Here is a 17,348-nt window from a genome sequence, read left to right as displayed (position 1 = left end):
TACCTGGCACACTTTGCCACTCTTGATCCCCTCATGGTCACCGCTGCATCTCCCCATTGCGTAGATCAAAACATCTGGCGATGGGGGGAGCAGTCAATTGCAGACCACGACAGGGACGAGCCTCCCTAGCATCACATGTGATGCCTTATATTATTGATACCTTAAGTTAATAAGATTTGTTCCTAGAAATAATCAATCCATTCACTTGTAAGGACATGAGTCACAGATCATGATTTTAGTTTTTTATGTTCCATACATTCATGATCATCATCATGTTAATATCCTTTTAATGTAGAGTATTTCAATATACAAAATATAGGATACTATGTGAACATTAGTCTTACTATTACATGTATATCCAAAGGCCTACTATAGATTGCTTTATGGCAACAATTCACAGTGGCAACATGGTGCTACTATATCATACAAAAGTTACCATAGAACCGTATGTTGAACTTGTCCACAAACCTAACATTATGCATTATAATGTCTGAAAAGGGTTATATAATGAGTGTCTAAAACTTTTTTTTTCTCTTTCTTGTTTTTTATTTGGCAATGCATTATAAATAGTGTTAAGCAATTCGAAGTTAACAAAGTGGAATTCAATCCGAAGGAAAGATTTGATTTGCCACAAATCCAAATTTTTGGGTGCTTCGTGGTAATGAATCCATTTATTCTGAAATGGCGGTAAAAAAAATACATAATAACCTCATCCATTTGCAAAGAAGCCATTGCTGCACTCATGGCCATAGCGGCCATCTTGATTGAAGAAAATGCGCCAATTCTCACATCACGAAGTCCTCACGCTGGGTAAGCGCGGTGACATTATCGGTTGAGGGCGTCACCATGCCCGCCCAGCGTGATGAGATGGTGAGGTCATCACGTCACCGCGAGCGAGAATTGGTGCATTTTCTTTAGTCAAGTTGGCCGCAATGACCTCTTTGTGATCAAATGGATAAGTTATGTATTTTTTTTGTTTTAACACCTGATTAACTCTCTGATAGGCTGAATGTGATTCTCAGATGCAGCAATCAACATGTTCCCTGTCATTGTGCTTGCTCCATACCATGGATTGCGTTTTGTTACAAAGTAATTCATATCGAATCAAATTTTTTGGTAAAAATTTGGTGAAGCAGCCGAATTGAATTTTTGAAAACTTCACTCATCAATAATTATACATTTTAGAGTTAATTATATTCTAGCCTTAGAAATTGGAAGTTTGATAATCAATGTTAAATATAATCTTGGGTGTATTTGTGGCAAATAGATTTTAATTTCACATTATATAAAACGATAAAATTAAGAGGGTAAAAGTAAACTGATTTATGCAAAAAGAATATTTGTTATATTGCTAAATTTCAAAGTTAGCTTAGTAAATTTGTGTTACTTCACTTAAAGCAGTAATTTAGATCTGTTCTATCTGTAACTACAATAATATCACTGGTCAGTTATAGTTCTTTTTAAATGTTAGTGTGCGCTTTTAAAATGAAAATTAAATTTAAATTGTGAAATCTTTATAGTTACAAATATAAAAATATCTCATATAAGTATAGAATATAAAAAAAGAGAAATCAGGACTGTAGTTCCTCACTTTTACCTCAGAGCGCCGCTGTTTAACCAATAAGGAGAGATATTTGAAACTAAAAATCTACTGGTGTCATCCTCACTCACACACTGCAGATCTCCACAAAAGGATTCTGACATTTTCTGGATTCCTTCTTTCATAAGCCATTGGATTTATATTATTAGTTGCATTAAGATTCTGGATTATCTATTCAGATTTTTAAAAGATTACTTCTTGGAGGAAATTAGAAGCTAATGACTGAAATGAAACCCTATAAAGAGACACTCAAATGGCAAGTACCAATTTCTATCTTATTTTCTTGGCTGTGTCATTCAGTCTGTGGTCAGATTCATTATTCAATTGTAGAAGAAATGAGGAAAGACTCTGTTATAGCAAATATTGCAGATGACCTTGGATTAGATACTAAGCAGCTCTTATCTAGAAAACTGAGGATTGTTTCCAGAGCTTCAGAGAAATATTTCTATATAAATTTAGATAACGGAAATTTATATATAATTGATAGAATAGACAGAGAGACATTGTGTGGAGCAGATGATTATTGTTTCCTGACATTTGATGCTGTGGTTGAAAACCCTTTTAATATTTTTAAAGTTAAAATAGAAATCAAAGACATTAATGATAATTCTCCAAGGTTTTTTCATGACACATTTACTTTAGAAATAATGGAATTTACTCAACCTGGAACAAGATTTGCTTTACAGCATGCAGAAGATCCAGATATAGGTCTTAATTCTATACAATCCTACAACCTCAGTGGCAACCAATATTTTACACTGAATGAGAAAATCAGCAATGATGGGAGTAAATCTCCAGAAGTTGTATTGGAGAAAACATTAGATAGAGAGACACAGAATATCCATAACCTTATTCTTATAGCAATGGATGGTGGAAATCCTTTAAGATCTGGAACAACATTGATACAAATTATTGTTACTGATGCCAATGATAATTTTCCAGCATTTTCCCAGGAAGTATATAAGGTTAGTGTATTAGAAAATATCATAGTCAACACCACAGTAATCATTGTAAATGCAACTGATAGAGATGAGGGAGTTAATGGTCATATCATATATTCTTTTAGCAAAACCTCAAAGAATATAAAGCATAACATTTTTAGCATATCTCCTGCTAGTGGAGAAATTAAAATAGAAAAACATATAGATTTTGAGTTAACAAAGAGTTATGAACTCAACGTGCAAGCTAAAGACGGAGGAGGCCTTGTGGCCCATTGCAAAGTATGGATAGAGGTAATAGATGAGAATGACAATGCTCCTGAGATATCCCTCAACTCATTATCCACTCCAATTCCTGAGGACACTGCTGTGGGTACAATGATAGCTCTGATTGAAGTTCATGATAAAGACTCGGGAAAGAATGGAGAAGTGGACTGTAAACTTTCAGAAGATATATCATTTAATTTAGTATTATCATCTGACAATTACTACAGAGTTGTTATCACAAGGCCCATGGACAGAGAAAAAGTTTTTAATTATAACATTACTGTTTTAGCCATGGATAGAGGATCTCCTCCACTTTTTAGCAAAAGAACCATCACACTGGAGATATCAGATATCAATGACAACCCACCAACATTTTCCAAATCCACTTATGTTGCTTTTGTCCCAGAGAACAACTTACCAGGGTCCTCAATATACAATTTACAAGCTTCAGATCCTGATACAGGAGAAAATGCAAAAATATTTTATTCAATCTCCACATCTAATACTGAGGATCTTCCAGGAACCTCCTATCTCTCCATTAATATAGAGACTGGAGTCATCTATGCTCAGAGATCTTTTGATTATGAGCAGCATAAAGAGTTTCATATACAAATAAATGCTAGAGACAATGGATCTCCATCTTTAAGCAGCAATGTTACACTAGTTATCCACATTGTAGATCGGAATGATAATGCACCAAAAATCTTATATCCATCCCTGGACATTGAAGGTATGAGTGCATTTGAAATGGTCCCCTTTGATTCTGAACCTGGTTCCTTAATAACTAAAGTAGTTGCCATAGATCTAGATTCCGGACACAATGCTTGGCTCTCTTATCATTTTTTACAGTCGTCTGAATCTTCATATTTTGTCATCACTCAACATACTGGGGAAATTAGGACATCCCGTATCTTTCAAGAGAAGGATATATTGAGTCATAAGATAGTGGTGATGGTGAAGGACAATGGTGACCCCTCTCTCTCATCTACAGTTACCTTAAATCTTCTGATTGCAAACAACTTTCAACAGGTGGTTCCCAGGTTCAATGAAGTGTTAGAAGAAAATCCACATTCTAATTTACAGTTTTATTTAATCATCACCCTTGGACTGATTTCACTACTTTTTATTTTCACTGTGATGTTGGTTATTATCTCGAAGTGCAGGAAATCAGAACCAGTCCCGATCTTCAATAACCTCAGTTCAAGTTTATATCCTCAAGTTGATCCCAGAATTCTTTCTCAGTATGGAAGTGGAACATTGCCATTTCCTTACTCATATAATGTCTGTGTGGGGTTTGACGCCATTGAAAATGACTTTACTTATTTTAAACCAAATCAAGAGGTCCCTGTGGATAATCTCATTGATGCTGATGACTCTGGACTTGGCATTGAAAGTGCAAAAGAAGTTTTGCCAGCAACCAATTGTATGCAGGTGAGTTTATCTAAAATATAAGCTTATTGTAGCATACCATTATATTACTTTGTCTAACCCACAGAAGCAACGTTCATTTATTGAAGTGTTTGCTGTATCTGGACACTTAGGGAAACTCCATATGATGTTTTAAGATTGTGTAATACAGCTGGCACCTCAAAGTGATGGTGTGGCACAGCTCCTGAGCCTATATCCTCACAGTGCTAACAACCTACTTACACAATGATACAAACGGACCCTAACACATGTAGAGGCTTTATATTATTATTTACATTTAGTCTTAGACTACTAATTTGCCTCATCTTGTCATGTGTTATTTTTTATTTTTTACCCCTAAAACTTAACTTTTATTATCCTATAATAATCTAACTTGACCAGTGAATAAATTAAAAGTATTAGGGTTACCACCTATCAATTGTTATTAGTGCTTGGATATGACACTTATAAGTTGGCAGCCGGTAAGTGTCATATCCAAGCACTAATAATAATTGATAGGTGGTAACCCTGATACTTTAAATTAATTCACTAGTCAAGTTAGATTATTATAGGATAATAAAAGTTAAGTGTTAGGGATAAAAAAATAAAAATAAACACATGGCAAGACGAGGCAAATTAGTAGTCTAAGACTAAATGTAAATAATCTACTGTACTGTACATTACGTTGGAATGGGGAGGAATGGGTTAGGGCCCAGACAAGCCCAGTCATTTAGCTATATGTGGTTTAGTCAAGTTGTTCTTAAAAACTAGGTTAAAGCGTTTATATGAATAATAGCAAATAAAGGAATATTATTACTCTGTGCTAATTCATACTGGCCAATTTCAAATAAAATATATATATATACTAAATTATGGTAGAAACAAGCGAGCTACTTGTGGGCTTTCTATGCCTAACTGGAAACATTTTTTTCCTATTTGTTTAGATACGTACTTAGTGGTCATTTCTGAAATATGTTTATGAATTTATTTGTGTTGGCATTGTGTATATGTTTATCTTGTTTTTCCACACATACTTTTGCATTGATGGATTTAAAGTCTATTTAGACATTCCGCCGCTTTATACTTCAGCTTACATAATTTAAAAACACCAATCAAAAAATGAAAATTGTTGGGTTATGAAGTAAATAGCACTGATTATGTTGTAAAATGCTAAGAGATAGGATATATTAGGTGGCAAATGACCAGTCCGTTCTTGAAATTGATGTGTGGGATTTAAAAAAATGCAAGCATTAGGATCTGAGTGATCTTGACAAAAGATTGGTTCAGACATTGACCAAAAGATTGGTTCTGAGCATCTCTAAAACAGCAGGACTTTTGGGGTGTTCCAAATAGTGTTGAGGGCGAATATTCGAATCGCGAATTTTAATTGCGAATATTGCCACTTCAAGAATTTGCAAATATTTAGAATATAGTGCTATATATTCGTATTCCTGAATAGTGTTGATTGTGAATATTCTAATCGTGAATTTATCGCGAATCTATCTCGAATATCGGCACTTAGCAACATCCCTAGCAACCAATGGGAAAGTTGCCTACCCCTTAGTGTTAATCGCAAATATTCTAATTGCTAATTTTTATTGGGAATATATTACATTGCCATTTTTCGCAATCAAGAAAATAATGACTGGAGATCACGAATTCTCGAATTTGCAAATTTATGGCGAATATGCACCCAAAAATTCGCAAAATATTGCGAATTCGAATATTGACTTTGAAGCTCATCACTCGTTCCAAATGAATGAAGGACAACCGATGAACCAGCCATAGGGTCAGGGATGCCAAAGCCTCACTAATGCACATGGGAAGAAATTGTCTACCCCATCTGGTCTAATTCCACAGAAGAGGTACTGTAGCAGAAATTGCTAAAAAAAAAGTTAACGTTGGCTTTGCTACTTTGAACTTAGATTATCATTGAACCTTGATGCTACTGCTTTAGTGTAAATTAGAAGTGAATGTCTAAACAAGAATATAACTAATGATATGGACTTTCTTTTGTCATTGTCATTTTTTTTTTGCTCAAGGTTGCTCAAAAGCTAAATTAAAGGAGATGTCCAACTAGAACTTAACCTATGTGCCATACTATTTTATAAAGTGGAGAATAGTGTTGAGTGAATTGAAGTTGACGAACTAGAACTCGATCCAATTTTTTCTGAAATGGCAGTAAAAAAAATACATACTCACCTCATCCATTTGATCGTGGAGAGGCCATTGCAGCCATCTTGTTTGAAAAAAATGTGGCAATTCTCACACGCGATGATGCATAAGGTCACCACATCATCATGCTGGGCAGACGCATTGATGTCATCAGTGATGTCCTCACGTCAGCATGTGTGAGAATTGGCATGTTTTCTTCATTCAAGATGGCTGTGACAGCTCCTCCACTATTAAATGGATGAGGTTAGTATGTACCTTTGTTTGTTTTAACCCCTGAAACCCTCTGATAGGCTGAATGTGACTCTCAGATGCCACAATCAACATTAAACGCGGACTCTGAGGGGTTAAATGATTGGGGTGATGCGATCGCCATTCTCTATCATTGCGCCCACTCCACACAATGGAATGTGATTCATTAGGAAGTAATTCGGAATAAATCAAATTTCATGTAGAAGTTTGGCAAAGTAGTAGAATAGAATTTTTGAAAACTTTGCTTATCACTAGTGGAGAACTTAGAGAAATATATGTTAATATCTGTATTTTGCCTGAAACTAATCTAAACTAATCTAATTATTGTCTGTTTCATTGGGCTGTGACAACCTCTTTAACTTTTGCAATATGGAAGAATCTTATTCTATTCCACAACGTAACCTGCTTAATTTAACAGCTCGACTGAAATATATCATACTGTAAGCCTTGTAAGGCTTTATGGACATAACAATGAGATCTCCTGCTTTGGAAGCTTCTCTATTAGACCATAGTATTCCTAACAAACAACAGATTTTGCTTTGGCATTCTTACTTGGTCACTTATAGTTGGACCTTCTTTTAAGCAACACATGCAGTGGAAATGTATGGTTGGCCACATTTTCTTCTTAGCATAACAGTTGATTTCCACATATTTCTAAAGCTAGACACCTTATGTTTTATTGATTGTTGGGCCTATTTTTATATAAATTGGTTGTTTTTTAATTAAACAATACCTATAATAATATCCTCATCTAGAAATACTGTAGCCTGATCCTTTTCTACAATTACAGAAGTATTTGTTCTATGCTATCAAAACCCTCATATTGGGTAACTATCTCCCAGATATTCAGTCCCAACAGATCAAATGATGAAGCAATTGATAATTAATTATAATATCTTTTATATGGACATTAAATTATTGTTTTGTAGCACATCCGATCATGTAAGGAATGGATGTGGTGTTTAAAATAAAGTTGACTGTATGAGTGGAAAGATAAATTAGTGAGTGCATTCTCAATCATTGATACACAACTCTCATGACAAATGCAACATGAAAATGATCGATTATTAATCAGTGATCTTTATAGGCAGTTTTTCTGCCAATATAAAAGGACATTTCAGTGGAAATCTATCATTTTTCTTCTATCAGTTTTCTATATTGGTCACAGTAATTCTTTCTGCTTCAAATCTGAGCGCTGGCTACAACAGTGGATATGGTAATATTCTCTTCTCTTTTTGTATATAGTCATGTATATGATTGAGATATGAAGGACTGTGTGTTTTTTTAAATCATGAAATATGAAAATATTTCAGATATTCAAGTATAGATTATAGCGCAACCTTAGATAACAATAGATACAATCCTAGTATTATTTATACACTGAATGTGACTCTTCTTTCTCTGCCTCTAGTTAAATGTTGAATGGTCTGGTGATATTGTCAAAAAAATATGTTTGCTTGATATTCACGAATATGCTATGTATACTTTTAGTTGTGGAAGTTACTAATAAAATTGATAAGCATTAAAAATATATTCAAAAGGTATAAAGTTTCTATCATGATTTCTGAACGACAAAAATGACTGCTAATATTAGTTTATTAAATCTTCCCTCTTTGTGTGTGTTTGGATTTATAGATTTAAAATTAGAATATGAATATCTTTTATTTCTTTAAAAAATATATGAACATCTGATACTAGTATAGAATATATGATAGAAATCTGGACTGTAGTTCCTCACTTTTACCTCAGAGCGCCGCTGTTGAACCAATAAAAAGAGGAATACAGAACTGGGGATCCACTGATGTTTTCCTTATTAACATATACTGCAGATCTACACAAGGAGACGGACATTATCTGGATTATATGTCTAAATTATTAAATTACTGGATTTATTTTAGTATTTACTACAATATTCTGGATTACCAGTACTGATTTACAAAGCTAAATGCTGGAAGAATTTAGAAGCTGATGACAAAGATGAAACCTTATACAGAGAGACACAAAGGACTCAGATGGCAAGTAATTATTTTGATCTTATTTTCTTGGCTGTGTCATTCAATCTCTGGTCAGATTCATTATTCCATTGTAGAAGAAATGAAGAAAGACTCTGTTATATCAAATATTGCAGATGACCTTGGATTAGATATTAAAAAGCTTTCATCTAGAAAACTGAGAATTGTATCTAGAGCATCAGAGAGGTATTTCTATGTAAATCTCAGTAATGGAAATCTGTATGTTAAAGACAGAATAGACAGAGAGACATTGTGTGGAGCAGAGATGTCCTGTTTTCTAACCTTTGATGCTATGGTTGAAAATCCATTCAATATTGTCAAGATAAAGGTGGAAATTCAAGATATAAATGATAATTCTCCAGCATTTTTTCCTAATCTATTTAATTTAGAGACAATTGAATTAACATCACCAGGAACCAGATTTTCTTTGCAAACTGCAGAAGATCCAGATACTGGTTCTAATTCTGTACAGTCATATAAGCTCAGTGAAAACCACCACTTTACACTTAGTGAAGACAAAAATCCAGATGGTAGCATATTTCTAGAGCTTGTCCTTGAGAAGCCATTAGATAGAGAGACAAAGAGTCTTTATGAGCTGATATTAACAGCTATGGATGGAGGAAAACCTATAAGATCTGGAACTGCTTTAATAAGGATCATCGTTACTGATGCTAATGATAATTTCCCAATATTCACACAGTCAATATATAAAGTCAGTGTAAATGAAAACGCACAAATAAATTCTACAATAATCACTGTGAATTCCACGGACAAAGATGAAGGAGTCTATGGTCAGATCACATATTCCTTTAGTAAAACCTTAGCAAATGTCCATTATACCGGAATATTCAACATCCACTCTGTAACTGGAGAAATTAAAATAAATGATAAGTTAGATTTTGAACAAACAAAGAATTTTGAACTTTCTGTCCAAGGTAAAGATGGAGGTGGACTTATATCTCATTGTAAAGTATTAATCGAAGTAATAGACAAGAATGATAATGTTCCTGAGATATCCTTCTCCTCATTATCCTCTCCTATTCCTGAGGACTCTGCTGTGGGTACAATGATAGCTTTGATTGAAGTCCATGATAAAGACTCAGGAAAGAATGGAGAAGTGGAGTGTAGACTTTTGGAAGATGTACCATTTAAGTTAGTATTATCATCTGACAATTATTACAGAATAGTTACCGCAAGTTCCATGGACAGAGAAAAAGTTTCTACTTATAACATTACTGTTTTAGCAATAGACAGAGGATCTCCAGCACTTTCCAGCAGAAGAACCATCACATTGGAGATATCAGATGTCAATGACAACTCACCATTGTTTATCAGAAGTTTTTATGTGGCCTATGTGCCAGAGAACAATTTACCGGGGTCCTCAGTATACAATATAAAAGCTTCAGATCTTGATACAGGAGAAAATGCAAAAATATTTTATTCAATCTCCACTTCTAATACAGAGGATCTTCCAGCAACCTCATATCTTTCCATTAATGTAGAGACTGGAGTCATCTATGCTCAGAGATCTTTTGATTATGAGCAGCATAAAGAGTTTCATATACAAATAAATTCTAGAGACAATGGATCTCCATCTCTAAGCAGCAATGTTACACTAGTTATCCACATTGTAGATCAGAATGATAATTCACCAAAAATCTTATATCCATCCCCAGAAGTTGGAGGTATGAGTGCATTTGAAATGGTCCCCTTTGATTCTGAACCTGGTTCCTTAATAACTAAAGTAGTTGCCATGGATACAGATTCTGGACACAATGCTTGGCTCTCTTATCATTTTTTACAGATGTCTGACTCTTCTTATTTTGTAATCTCTCAGCATACTGGAGAAATTAGGACATCCCGTATCTTTCAAGAAAAGGATGTATTGACTCATAAGATAGTGGTGATGGTGAAGGACAATGGTGACCCCTCTCTCTCATCTACAGTTACCTTAAATATTCTGATTGCAAACAACTTTCAACAGGTGATTCCTAGGTTCAATGAAGAAGTAATAGAAGAAAATCCACAATCCAATTTACAGTTGTATTTAATCATTACCCTTGGATTAATTTCCCTGCTATTTATTGTCACTGTGATGTTGGTTATTATCTCGAAGTGCAGGAAATCAGAACCAATCCCAATCTTCAGTAACCTTAGTTCAAGTTTATATCCTCAAGTTGATCCCAGAATCCTTTCTCAGTATGGAAGTGGAACGTTGCCATTTCCTTACTCATACAATGTCTGTGTGGGGTTTGACTCTAGTGAAAATGACTTTGCTTATGTGAAACCAAATCAAGAGGTCCCTGTGGATAATCTCATTGATGCTGATGATTCTGGACATGGTAATGAATGTATAAAAGAAGTTATACCAATAACAGATGCTCTGCCGGTGAGTTTATCTAAAATATAAGTATATGGTCAAGGCTTCTAGAAGAATATGATATGGTTGGAAATTTTAGTCATAATGAAATCCATCTTATGGTGGTACAAAATTCAAATAGCATATTCTTGTGAAGATTATGGAAGAAATTATTTATTATGCATAATATGATCCTCTTTTTTTCAAGAGAACCTGTCACCATAAAATTAACTATAATGCAGATATCATGTTATAGGGTAGGAGCTGAATATATATATATAGTCATACAGGGGTAGCTGACAATCATTGATAAGATGGTTCACTTGAGTTACTGTGCATAGAAAGAGAAGATATTTTAATGCAGAAATTAAAAGTTTTTCTAAGTATTTTCCCTAAAACTATGTATTAGTCTACTTAGCTCCTCCTGCTCTACAACATACTGTCTGCAGATTGCACTGCATTTTTGATGACAGTCTCTCTTTAATGCAGTATCCTTTCTGATATGAGATTAAAAATAATATATTCTTATGTCAGTATTTTTACTAGTTCGTATCAATCTTATGATAAATTGAACATCAGTGATACAACTACAGTATGGGATATTGTGTATCTAACAATGGATAATGTTGTTTCCATCTAAGGCTACTTTCACACTGTTGTTTTGGATTTCTGTTTGTGAGATCCATTCAGGGCTCTCAGAAGCGGTCCAAAATGGATCAGTTTTGCCCTAATGCAGTCTGAATGGAAAAGGATCCGCTCCGAATGCTTCAGCTCAGTCTCTATTCCGCTCTGGAGGCAGACACCAAAACGCTGCCTGCCTGACAAAGCGGAGCCAAACGGATCCGTCCTGGCGCACAATGTAAGTCAATGGGGACGGATCCATTTTCTCTGACACAATCTGGCACAATAGAAAATGGATCCGTCCTCCATTGATTTTAAATGGTGTTCAAGACGGATCCGTCTTGGCTATAGTTAAAGATTATACAAACGGATCCGTTCTGAACGGATGCAGACAGTTGTATTATCTGAACGGATCCGTCTGTGCAGATCCATGACGGATCCGCACTAAACGTGAGTGTGAAAGTAGCCTAATATTTAACTAGTTTATGCATTTTATCTGGGGCATTGCTATAATGGGTATGGAGGTGGCAATTGGATGCCTGAAGGCACCTTTTGCATATAAGAAGGCAACAATATTAAAAATATTATGCTGGTGATTAGGGGTTTCTTTACAAATTACCATTTGATATTTTATTTTTTTGGGGGGGTTCTAATGTTTGTCTTATTCTTGTTATCGCAAAAAACTGTCTAATCAAGTGGCATCATGTTATAGTGCAGAAGGAGGTAAGCAGATTGATATATAGTTTTATGGAAAAATATTTAGTATAATTTATTAGTTTAAATTAAATCCCTGCTATTTCTGTGCTTAGAATTCCAGTGGGTAGAGAGTATGCAGTAAATAAAAAACTATAAGTTTTACTGAATATTTTCCCAAATAACTATTTATCAATCTGATCAGCTCCTCATGCTATATAATATAATGCTAGCACTTCCCATATAAAGTAAGAACCATGCCTGCTGATCAGATGATCATCAAGGAGGCCTATGCTAATAGCACTGCGCTGTTTATTGTGCCCAGGTTTCTCAATAAAAACTATAAGGGTCATTTATGAAGCTGAAATACGAAATTTGTGACTTCTCCCTCACGCCAAGTCTGAAAAAGGGGGCATGGCGTATACGGGGAAGGGAACGGGCCAGTGGGTCCATCTCATTTACCATTTTCTACGCCTGTGTCAGGCATAGAAAAAGGTTTAAATGTAAGACAGCTTAGAAACTGTCTTAGATTTAAAGCTATGGAGGATCCGCAAAAGTTATGAAGAGGCCAGCGTCTAAAACACAATTTTTAATAAATGTGCCCCTATGTTTATATCTACTAACCTTGCTTCAGTCTCGTGTTTTTCCGCAGCTAAAGGAGAGTGTTATTCTATTTCATAGAATGATTCCTTTGAGACACTATAGGAAATCTTGCATTATTCTTCTGTTTTTCCTTTAAGTCAAAATAGTTTATTTTGTGATATTTAGCGAAGTTTCCAAAAATTTGATTCAGCTGCTTTGACGACTTTCAAAAAGAAATTCTCTTTGTGATGAATAACTTTGTCATGAAGCACATTTCTTTATAAGTAATGGGCACAATGACAGGGAACGGCGATTAGACCACCTCCCATCTTTGTACCCCTCAGATGCCACATTAATCGCTGATCACGGCTTTCAGGGGTTAATCAATAAGAAAAAAATATTAATAATACTCACCTTATCCATTTGAGGGCCAAGAGGACGTTGCACCCATTTTGATTGAAGATCCCATGCAAAATCTTGTGCGGTGCGTGACAACATCATGACACTGGCTGGTGTAGTGACGTCATAAATCATCACACTCAAGGTTTTGCATGGGATCTTCAAACAAGATGGCTGCAATTGCCTCTTCACGCTCAAATAGAGGAAGTATGTTTTTTTTGTTATCTCCATTTCAGCGAAAATTGATTCATTACCACGAGGAAATTCGGCTTTGCGGCAAATCCAATTTTTTTCCAGAAATTCAGATAGATAGATAGATAGATAGATAGATAGATGAAAAATGCAAAAATGCAACACACTCAAATAAAAAATAAAAAACTTTTATTCACCCATGTGGACCCGACATTTTAGCTGGGCCTTTCTCAAACATTGAGCCGAAATGTTGTGTCCACATGGGTGAATACAAGTTTTTTTACCTTTTGGACAATGGTCTAGTTCTATTAGGCTTGTACCTCTCTTTGTGCCTTTTTTTCATTTGGATCTAATACTGCCACTTTGATTATGTGTAGATAGATAGATAGATAGATATATAGATAGATAGATATGAGATAGATAGATAGATAGATAGATAGAAGATAAATAGATATAAAGAATAGAACCCCTTAATTGTATTAGACTGTCTATAACTGAAGGTGTGTCTGAAGTTATCCAAAGATCTGAAGTTACTTTCAAAGATCGAAATTGAACTGAATATTTGATAGCTGTCCTAATATTGTTTATGAATATTTGCTTGGTAGTTTGCAAATGGGATAAAATGCTGTATAAACCTAAATAAGGAGAGATAATAAAACATTTGATAGGAATGAAAAACTATTTATTAAAGTTCTAAAATATCTTTTATATTTAGTAGTATATTGCATCCCTTTTAAGTGAATGCTAGGCCAATTTTCTGTAAAAATATTACATACATAGAATGTACAAAAATGTTAAGTACATATCATATTTGCTTGTTTTTGTGCCCTTAAAATTAAGTTTAGAATCTTTATGTCTTTAAGGTTTACAAATATATAAAGACTTAATCCTAACTTAAAATGCTACAAAATTGCAGTTCCTCACTTTCGCCTCAGAGCGCCGCTGTTTAACCAATAAAAAGAGGAATACAGAACTAGGGATCCACTGGTGTTTTCCTTACTAACTCACTCATACTGCAGATCTACATAAGGAGACAGACATTATCTGGATTCTTTCTACATTATTCCATAAACTATTGGATTCATATTAACAATTGCTATATATATATCTGGATTATCAATATTGATTTAACAAAGATTGTTCATTGGAAAATAATTTTGACACTGCTGCAAGATATGAAACCTCATACAGAGAAATACAAAGGACTCAGATGGCAAGTAACAATTTCTATATTTTTTTCTTGGCTGTGTCATTCAGTCTCTGGTCAAATTCATTATTCCATTGTAGAAGAAATGAGGAAAGACTCTGTTATAGCAAATATTGCAGATGACCTTGGATTAGATATTAAGCAGCTCTCATCTAGAAAACTAAGGATTGTATCCAGAGCTTCAGAGAGATATTTCTATGTAAATATAGATAATGGAAATCTGTATGTTAAAGACAGAATAGACAGAGAAACACTGTGTGTAAGAGCAGCCTCCTGCTTTCTAACCTTTGATGCTGTGGTTGAAAATCCATTCAGTATTGTTAAAATAAGGGTGGAAATTCAGGATATAAATGATAATGCTCCAATATTTTTTCCTGATATATTTAGTATAGAAACAATTGAATTAACATCACCAGGAACCAGATTTGCGTTGCAGTCTGCAGAAGATCCAGATACTGGTTCTAATTCTGTAAAGTCATATAAGCTCAGTGACAACCAGTATTTTACACTGAGTGAAGACAGAAATCCAGATGGCAGCATATTTTTAGAGCTTGTCCAAGAGAAGCCATTGGATAGAGAGACACAACGTCTTCACGAGCTGATATTAACAGCTATGGATGGAGGGAAACCTATGAGATCTGGAACTGCTTCAATACGGATCATAGTTACTGATGTTAATGATAATTTCCCAATATTCACACAGTCAGTATATAAAATCAGTGTAAATGAGAATGCACCAATAAATACTACAATAATTGCTGTGAATTCCACGGACAAGGATGACGGAATAAATGGGCAGATCACATATTCCTTCAGTAAAACATCAGGTAACATCCATCATACAGAAAAATTCAGCATCCACCCTGTAACAGGGGATATTAAATTGCACAATAAGTTAGACTTTGAGCTAACAGATAATTATGAACTTTCTGTGACAGCCAAAGATGGAGGAGGCCTTGTGGCCCATTGCAAGGTATTAATAGAAGTAATAGATGAGAATGACAATGTTCCTGAGATATTTTTATCCTCATTATCCACTCCTATTCCTGAGGACACTGCTGTTGGTACAATGATAGCTCTGGTTGAAGTTCATGATAAAGATACAGGGAAGAATGGAGAAGTGGAGTGTAGACTTTCAGAAAATATACCATTTAATTTAGTATTATCATCTGATAATTACTACAGAATTGTTATCACAAGATCCATGGACAGGGAAAAAGTTTCTACTTATAACATCACTCTTTTAGTCACCGACAGAGGATCTCCTCCGCTTTCCCGCAGAAGAACCATCACATTGGAGATATCAGATGTCAATGACAACCCACCGTTATTTTCCAAATCCACTTATATTGCATATGTCCCAGAGAACAATTTACTAGGATCTTCAATATACAATATACAAGCTTCAGATCCTGATATAGGGGAAAATGCAAAAATATTTTATTCAATCTCTACTTCTAATACAGAAGATCTTCAAGCAACCTCTTATCTCTCCATGAATATGGAGACTGGAGTTATCTACACACAGAGATCGTTCGATTATGAGCAGCATAAAGAGTTTAAAATGCGAATAATTGCTAGAGACAATGGATCTCCATCTCTAAGCAGCAATATAACCTTAGTTATTAATATTGTAGATCAAAACGATAATGCACCAAAAATTTTATACCCATCCCCAGACAGTGCAGGTATCAGCGAGTTTGAAATGGTCCCCTTTGATTCTGAACCTGGTTCCTTAATAACTAAGGTGGTTGCCATAGATCCAGATTCTGGACACAATGCTTGGCTCTCTTATAATTTTTTACAGTCGTCTGATTCTTCTTATTTTTTTATCACTCAGCATACTGGAGAAATTAGGACATCCCGTATCTTTCAAGAAAAAGATGTATTGAATCATAAGATAGTGGTGATAGTGAAGGACAATGGAGACCCTGCTCTCTCATCTACAGTCACCTTAAATGTTCTGATTGCAAACAATTTCCAACAGCAAGTTCCCAGGTTCAATGAAGAAGTAATAGAAGAAAATCCACAATCTAATTTACAGTTGTACTTAATCATTACCCTTGGATTAATTTCCATGCTATTTATTATCACTGTGATGTTGGTCATTATCTCAAAGTGTAGGAAATCGGAACCAGTCCCAATTTTCAGTAACCTCAGTTCAGGGCTATATCCTGAAGTTGATCCCAGAATCCTTTCTCATTATGGAAGTGGAACATTGCCATTTCCTTACTCATACAATGTCTGTGTGGGGTTTGACACCAGTAAAAATAACTTTACTTACATTAAACCAAATCCCGATGTCCCTGTGGATAATCTTATTGATGCTGATGATTCTGGACTTGGGAACGAAGGTGATAAAAAAGCTTTACAAACAACTGATGTTCTGAAGGTGAGATCATTTAAATTGCATTTCATCATAGAACAGAAATTCATAGTTTTTCTTTTTTAAGCATTGTCAATAACCAGTGATACAGAAACAAATTATTTTAGTATTTTCCTACATTTGCTTTAACAAACATTATTGTAAACTCATTACATTGGTTGCCAATGTGCAAGCTTAATCCTACTCACAATCCACAATGGGCCTTACATATAACATCTGTTCTATGATAAAGCTTTAAAATTACTCAAGTAATCGAGATCA

The 17,348-nt window shown here is 34.7% G+C and overlaps 1 protein-coding gene across 3 annotated transcripts in view; it reads left to right on the top strand.

The window, feature by feature from the left end:
- Nucleotides 1-1,784: 1,784 nt before the first annotated feature.
- The window catches only part of LOC121008795 (protocadherin gamma-A5-like), a 321,828-nt gene continuing 306,264 nt past the window's right edge, over nt 1,785-17,348 (top strand). The window contains exon 1 of one of the 3 annotated variants that reach the window (XM_040441526.1): nt 1,785-4,236. In XM_040441526.1, coding sequence (XP_040297460.1) covers nt 1,819-4,236 — 2,418 coding nt within the window. In that variant the 5' untranslated portion in view covers nt 1,785-1,818. Of the gene's footprint in view, nt 4,237-8,546; nt 11,038-14,666; nt 17,094-17,348 lie in introns of those variants that run through there. The other 2 variants (XM_040441501.1, XM_040441619.1) reach the window with 2 other exon arrangements.

Source organism: Bufo bufo, chromosome 1, assembly GCF_905171765.1.
Source record: "Bufo bufo chromosome 1, aBufBuf1.1, whole genome shotgun sequence".
Lineage (NCBI taxonomy): Eukaryota > Metazoa > Chordata > Amphibia > Anura > Bufonidae > Bufo > Bufo bufo.
The sequence above is the reverse complement of the archived record's forward strand: the minus strand, read 5'-3'. Positions and strand labels throughout refer to the sequence as shown.